Source organism: Zonotrichia albicollis, chromosome 9 (genome assembly GCF_047830755.1).
Source record: "Zonotrichia albicollis isolate bZonAlb1 chromosome 9, bZonAlb1.hap1, whole genome shotgun sequence".
Lineage (NCBI taxonomy): Eukaryota > Metazoa > Chordata > Aves > Passeriformes > Passerellidae > Zonotrichia > Zonotrichia albicollis.
This window is the reverse complement of record NC_133827.1, coordinates 41,313,234-41,320,957: the sequence shown is the minus strand read 5'-3', so window position 1 is coordinate 41,320,957 and position 7,724 is coordinate 41,313,234. Positions and strand designations below refer to the sequence as shown.

The 7,724-nt window shown below is 54.6% G+C and overlaps 1 protein-coding gene across 3 annotated transcripts in view; it reads left to right on the top strand.

The window, feature by feature from the left end:
* The first annotated feature begins 3,386 nt into the window (after nt 1–3,386).
* Nucleotides 3,387–7,724, top strand: part of LEKR1 (leucine, glutamate and lysine rich 1) — a 32,802-nt gene continuing 28,464 nt past the window's right edge. For all 3 annotated transcript variants that reach the window (XM_074547544.1, XM_074547545.1, XM_074547546.1), the window contains exon 1: nt 3,387–3,606. In XM_074547544.1, the coding sequence (XP_074403645.1) occupies nt 3,559–3,606 (48 nt within the window). In that variant the 5' untranslated portion in view covers nt 3,387–3,558. The remainder of the gene's footprint in view (nt 3,607–7,724) is intronic.

The window sequence follows — 7,724 nt, the reverse complement described above, 5'->3', positions numbered from 1 at the left end:
AGCACACAGCGACCTGCCTGACCTTGACTCCCAGGTAGCCCCGGCGCTCAGATCCCTTCTCCAAACATCCTCCCACTGAGGCCCCTCTCCCCTCACTCTCGTCCTTGTGACATTTGCAAAGAGGGGGCAAACGGAGCAAACCAAACAAACCCAGCAAATACCGCTGGAAAAGGGGAACCAACGCGATGTGCAGGGAGCACCGGGAATAAATAACCTGGCTGCCTTGCGAGCCCTGTCCTTCCCCTGACCCCTCGTGCCGCACGTCTGCTCCGTGCTGCGGGCCGGCACGGGATCCCCGCTCTTCCCCAAATCCCCTGTGTACCTACGGAGCGATAACCGAGCTCTGCTCCTCCCTAGGAAAACAACCGGAGCTTCCCAGAGGAGCTGTTTGCAGACAATGCTGCAGAGCCGCTTCCCCGCACCGCTCCCTGTACCGAGCGAATGTAAGGGCAGCCTCAAGCCAGAGGGCTGGGATAAAAGTTGGATTTCTCGCTGTCCAGAGAATGCTGCAGGTGTGGACACACCTATTCACCCTCCCAGCCCCTCGGCCGGTCCCGCTTTGTGCGAAGAGAGAGAGTGTTGGTGTTTATTGCCTTTTTCCCCAGCTGCACACTGGCACGGACTTTGCTCCTCTGGGCTGGGATTTCTAAGCAGCGGGAGGCTTTCCACGTGTGTTTGAGAAGGTACAAAGCCTGCCGGAAAACAATGGAAATAGCTGCCTTATGACTGCTGCGTGTCACGCACTCGGTTCTTGCCCGCTCGTTTGCCCTTGGAGCTGCTCGCGCCGCCTGGAACCTGATCCCGAGCGGTGCCGGGCGCCGGGGCTGGCACGAACACCGGCACGGTGCCACGGGCACGGACACGGCCGTGCTCCGGCCCGGCCGCGGCTCGAGGCCTCGGGCAGCGCTGACCGACCCCCTCAGCCCCCGGAGCCACCGCGGATGTGTGGAGCGGGCGGTGGGCTCCGCGAGGAGTGGGGGTTTTGTGGGGGCTTCCTGCCGGGAGGAAACAGCTGCTTCAGAGCCGAGTGCTTCTCCTGTGCTCTGCTTCCCTCGGAGTTCTGGCCTGGGAGCATCCCTGCTGGCTCAGCATGGCTCTGCCAGGTTCTCCACACCTCCAGGACAGGATCTCCCCCGATCCCCTCGGACAGGCTCCCCTCAGCCTTCCCAAAGGACAGGCTCCCTCTGTGCAACCCTCCCACAGACCTCAAAGACAGGATCTCCTTTATTTCCCCTAAGATAGCCTCCCCTCAGCGCCCCAGTACTGGATCTTCTCATCCACAGGCTCGCCTTTGTCCAATCTCTTTCAGGTCCCCAAGCACAGGCTCGCCTCCATCTCCACAGGACTGGATCCCCTCCAGGACAGGCTCCTCTCAGCGCCGCCAATACCTGGATCCCCTCAGACCCCCCAAACACGGGATCCCCAAGACCGGATCCCTTCAGCTCCCTCTGGCCAAGCCCCCTCCAGCCCCTCCTCAGCGGGCGCAGCCAGGGTGGAGAGGGCCGGGATGCAGCAGCCTCCATTCCCCCGTCCATCCCTCCCTCCCTCCCTGCCTGCCTGCTGCGTGCTGCAGCCCGCCTTCCCCCCGGCCTGCCGCGCTCCCCCCGCTCGCTGCCCGCGGTGATCCGCGCTGAGCTCACGGCCGCGCCTCACGACACCCCGGCTCGGCACGTCAGCCCCGCCATCGCGTGAGAGCCGCCGCCCGCCGCCGCCCCCCCGCCCGCCGCCATCACGCACGGCGGGAACAGCTGCCGGCACGGCGCGGCCAGACCCCGCTCCCAGACCCCGCTCCCAGCCAAGGCGGGCTCTCGCCAGCTCCTATTAATGCAAGATCTTAATTAATGACCCCCGCGGGGGGCGAGCCGCCCTTCACACGCAACACGCGCTCCCCCCCGTTCGCCCGCGCCCGGCGTGGAAGCACGAAGAGGTTAAAATGGAGGCGGGGGCGTGAGGCGGCTGCCAAGGCGGGATTAGCGCGGCTCGGAGCTCGGCACGCAACGCGGGACGGGGCACGGCGGCCACACGCGAGGGACCCGCGGTGACGCGCGTGGCACCGCCGTGCAGAGCTGAGGGGGAACGGAGGGCGCCGGGAGCCCGAACCAGCGCACGGTGCCCTCCGTCTCCCCCCCGCTTTAGCATCCCTCTGTTGAGACAGCACTTAGTCACCCTTTCTTCCTTTTCCCCCCCTTACTGATGCAATTTTCCTTTTTTTCCCAATAAAGCTTTTATTTCTGTCCCCTAAAATTCACCGCTTTCTTCAACCCAACCCCCCTTTTCTCCCCTATTCATCTCCCAACCTTACTAATGCTTCACCTCAGAGATGGGTCGTGCATAAATTAAATTAAGGTCACCTCGGTTTTTTTTTTTTTCTTTTTTTCATGGCCTGTCCCCAGTTTTTTTGTGTGTATCCCTAAATTATGGTTTTGGGGGTGTATTGTTTTATATAAGGCTGTAGGGAATGTTTTGGGGATGTAGGAACTGCTTGGGGGATGTAGGAATTCCTTTGGGCAGATGGTCCCTGCTGTGTGATCAAGCCAAGTCCCAACAGGGAGTGGGATTTGGAGGAAACAGCAACCCATCAGCGCTAGAAAGAAGGGCAGAAAGTGGAATTAATCCCGCTGAAACTGACGAATCTCGCTGCCAATCCTTCCCTGATTTATTTATTTTCGTGACTGTGTGTTCGCTCCAGTGGGTCTCACCGGGAGCTGGCGGCTCCCGGTTCATCCCGAGGTTGAGCTCGTGCCTCGGGTGTGACACGCAGATGACCCGGCTGGCAGGGCCGGATTTGGGGTGGCGGGGACTAATTGGGGGTGTCAGGGGTGGCTTTGGGGTATTGGAGACGAATTTGGGCTGGTGGGGCTGAATTAGAAGTGCCAGATGCAGGTTTGAGGTGTCAGGAGGGGCTTTGGGGTGTCACGGTTAAATTTGGGCTGTCAGGGCAGGCTAGGGGGAGAGAAGTGGTTTTGGGGTGTCAGTATAGAATTTGGGGAGTCAGGGACAGGTTTGGGATGTCAAGGCCAAATTCGGGACATTGGAGGTGGCTTTGCGAGTGCAGGGCCAAATTTGGGGTGGCAGGGCTGAATCTGGGATGGATGTCAGGTTTTGGCTTTGGGGTGTCAGGGTTTCACTTCGGGGTATTGGGGGGCTTCGGGGTGGCAGGGCCGAATTTGGAGTGTCAAGGTTTGTCTTTGTTGTGTCAAAATCGAATTCAGGATTTTGGGGCCGGCTTCGGGGTCGCAGGAGCGGCTCTGGGGAGCCGTGTTTGGCATGTCAGGGCTGGCTTTGAGGTGTCAGGGGGATTTTGGGGCGCACTAAACCCCGATCCTGCGGCGAGCCCGGGCCGCGCTCACCTCAGCCCCTCTGACGCGCACGCGCCGTTGCCGCGGTTACGGCCGACGCCGCGGCCACAAAATGGCGGCGGCCGCCGCGCCCCCCCCGCCCCTCCCGGGTCCCCCCGGCCGGGACCCCGGCGGGCCCTGAGCCCCGAGCCCCGGCCCGCTCCCGGAACCCCGAGCCCCCGCCGCTCCCCGGAGCCCGCCGCCCAGCCCGCGGGAGGCCATGGAGCGGCGCGGCCCCGTCCACGCGCTGCCCGAGGAGATCCGCAAGGTACGAGCTGTGGAAATGCCAGACCCCGACGCTCGGAGCTCCTGCAGCAGCTCAGGGATGTTGCACAGGCCTGTGAGCACCGGTGCATTGCCTGTACATTTTGGCCTTGGGTTAGGCTGGGTGTTGGGTTTCCTCACTCTTTTTGCGGTGTAATTACAGTTATTCTATAGGAACCCTGCAGAGGAACTCCTGAGTCTGTGCCGGGGCTGTCACTGCAGGTGAGTTTTGGGGAACACCTCACCCTGTGCCAGGGCTGTCACTGCAGGTGAGTTTTGGGGAACACCTGAGTCTGTGCCAGGGCTGTCAGTGCAGGTGAGTTTTGGGGAACACCTGAGTCTGTGCCAGGGCTGTCAGTGCAGGTGAGTTTTGGGGAACACCTGAGTCTGTGCCAGGGCTGTCAGTGCAGGTGAGTTTTGGGGCACACCTCGCCCTGTGCCAGGGCTGACAGTGCAGGTGAGTTTTGGGGAACACCTCGCCCTGTGCCAGGGCTGTCACTCAGGTGATTTTTGGGGCACACTTCGCCCTGTGCCAGGGCTGTCAGTGCAGGTGAGTTTTGGGGAACACCTGAGTCTGTGCCGGGGCTGTCAGTACAGGTGAATTTTGGGGAACACCTCGCCCTGTGCCAGGGCTGTCACTCAGGTGAGTTTTGGGGCACACTTCGCCCTGTGCCGGGGCTGTCAGTGCAGGTGAGTTTTGGGGCACACCTCGCCCTGTGCCAGGGCTGTCACTCAGGTGATTTTTGGGGAACACTTCGCCCTGTGCCAGGGCTGTCAGTGCAGGTGAGTCTCAGATTTCCCCTGTTCTGGCGTGTTTTGCTGCCGGGAGCTCGGAAGGACTGCAGAGCATGACATGTTCCAGAGGAGTATCAACACACACGGGGACGGAACATTCCCCTTCCCCTCCCCTCGTGTCTTTGTGTGTTCTTTTGTTTGCCAGACAGATGATTGCCGGTGTAACAGCGCTGCTGTTTGTATGGCTCAGTTTAGGAGGAGGCTGCACTCAAGTGGAACACGAGTCACTTTTTGTAACACTATCAAGTTTTCACTCTGGCAGTACAACACCCTGCTGTCCTCATTCCTCGGTCTGCAGCTCATAATTGACAAGTCATTTAAAAGCTTTATGTACTCAGCCTGGAGAAATTCTCCCTGGCTTAGTCCAGGAAACTGTTCAGACAATTTCTGAGATGATTTCTGGGAAATCAAGGATGGGTAAGATGGATAAAGAAAGGGAAAATGAATACTTAGCTTTAAAAAAGAAGAAGGGAAGAAGCTGTGGAACACTTTCAGACTCGTGAGCAGCTGTTTTGGTAGCAGATCGCACTAAGTTTGTTTATTTAGCAGTTAGTTTTTCTGCCCCAACGGGGTACAGTGGTGAGCAAAAATCAGTGTAAGCTTCTCACAGAAACAGTTGTACCAAACTGCTGAAGGAGGGAATCCTCCTGGAGCTGGTTACTGCTTAATACTTGCTTTAATGACTAAAAGCTGCAGTTTGGTGGCACTTGAGCCTGTTTTATGTTGGGATCAGTTCCTGAGGCAGTTCCTGCTCCATGTGCTCGGCGTGTGCTGGCACAGGGAGGGAGCAGCAGCCAGGGCAGGCACAGAAATGCAGTGACATGAGTTCTGTCAGCACCAGTGTCAGTGGCTGCTGGTTACTGTCGAGCCAGGATCTTGGATTACAATAAGGAATATGCTGGTGCCAGTCAGGAAGGGCTGTGAGCACTCTGGGAACAGCATTAAACTCCATATTCTTAGCAAAAATAAGGCTTTTAAAATTAATCCAATGCATCAATACCAAGTCCATAATAACCTCCTTGTCAGACTTAACAGTCTGAGGGCTGTAATCAGGTCATAAGCAGAATAAAGTGAACAAAGGGATGTTACACAGAAAGAATCTGTTAATGTATTAATAGTTTGAATACCTCAATAATTGTAATAGGAATCACATGTGAAACTTGAGTCTTTGTTGTCCATCTGTCCAGGGCTGTTGAGGTTTCAGTTCTGAGCTGCAGGCTTTAAAAATAATGACATGACTGATGGGAATTTAGAAAAGAGCAAAACTAGTAAAAAGAGCTTTAAAATCTTCTAAGAAAGGATAACAGAGCTGGGTTTGCTCATTCTGAAAAATACCCGAGGGCGCAGTAACTGCTCACAGGAGGTGGTGGTTCATTTCCAGGTGCAAATGAGTCTTTTCCTCCCATTTCTGCATGTGCTTTGGTTGAAAGCATTGCTCTGAAACTCTGGAGCAGCTCTCCCGGGCTGTGGGAGTGTCACTTCAACTTGTCCCTCGAAGTAGAGGATGGGGCAGGCAATCTCTGGAGATCCCAGCAGTGCTGGGTACACATTTAACAAAAACATCCTGTACAGAGGATGCAGGATTTGCAGATATGGACAGAGTTCTGCTCCTGTCCCATCCTCCCCGTGCCACGTGTGAGCTCCAAGGCAGCGACAGCGCGGGATTTGGGATGGGAAAGTGTCAGGGTTTGACACATCCTGTGCTGTGCTCATCTCCTCCTCAGCTGGCTCGTGTTGTAGCTGCAGCATGGTTACAAGGCAATACAAGTCATTCTCACCATTTCCTGCCCTTGTATCTGCCGTCCTTTCTGCACACATGTGCTCCTTCCCTTCCCTTCCCGTTGTTCTCTGCTGCCCAGATTTTACAGCCTCCCCTTTGGAATCTCCCTGTCAGCCGGCTCCCAATGCAGCCAGATGTGTGCCAGCTGTGCCAGAGGAGCACAGCACGTGCTCCCAGGGAGGGTGTCCAGGCCCAGGGAGCACATGGGGCTGCAGGGATGGAGCCTCTCAGGCACTGAGGGCTGCCCAGAGTGAGGGATGTGCCCTGGCCTGGCACTGGGCTGGCACGGATGGAGGGATGGATGGACGGATGATGGATATGGATGGATGGAGGGATGGATGGATGGATGGATGGATGGATGGATGGATGGATGGATGGATGGATGATGGATATGGATGGATGGAGGGATGGATGGATGGATGGATGGAGGGATGGATGCATGCACGGATGGATGCTGGAGGTTGGGCTGTGGCACTCACAAGGCATCCAGGAGCAGCCTCACAGGGCAGGCTCAGGCTCTCATTTTCCTCTCCTTGGAGCTGCACAAGCTGTTTATCACGATTTTATTTTAAAAGAAATTTTAGTCTAGAGGGAAGCAGATTTCTCAGCATTTTGTTAAGGGAATGATGTGAAGGGACTTTGGTTCTTCATGTTCTGATCTATTTTGCCTCAGAGAACTGTGTAAAAACTTCTATATGTCCCTGCTTTCTTCTCTCATTCCTTCTTCTGCTTTCATACCCTACCCCTTTCTCAGCATTACAAAAAGGAGATTTCTCAGCATTTTGTTAAGGGAATGATAGATGTGAAGGGACCTTGGTTCTTCATGTTCTGATCTATTTTACCTCAGAGAACTGTTTAAAAACTTTAACAACTTCTCTCTCTTATTCCTTCTTCTGTTCTTACACCCCTTCCACAACATTGCATTTCACATTCATTGCAAGATGGGTGCTAAATGAAAAAAACAAAATCAATAGGTGAATAAAACATCTACATATCCATTATTAAAGTTTGTAGTATTCTTTTGTATTTATAGTTGCATACTTCTTGGGAACTAATTGTTAGTAAAGATGGAAATCAGTGGCTTTTGATGCCTACTTTTAATGCATTTACATAGAGTTTCTGCAAGCAAACTCAGCCTGAGAGGTGTCACAGAGCCCAGCAGGGTACAGAAGGGAGTTAGTGTTTCCTTGACCCAATGTCATGGACGTGTATTTTTGGGGACCTCTGGTTTTGTTGCTTGGTTAATGTTTTATTTTGGTTTAATTTTTCCTCAAGGCTTTTATATTTTACCTTGGTAGCTGTTTGTTGCCAGTGGTAGATGAATCATTTTTTGTGCCTTTGGACTTTATTTAAAGTTCTGTGGGAGTGGAGGGAAATAGAGGGGAAGAGGCAGCTTTGCACTGAGGATCTCCCTGAAACAGGAAACAGCAACAGAATGACCCAAGTCCTCAAGGCAGCAAACACAGTTACATTTAATTTCATATTTTATTTGAAAAAAAAAAAAAAAAAAAGCTTTGTTACCATAAATCATAAAATTAAGAGGGCCA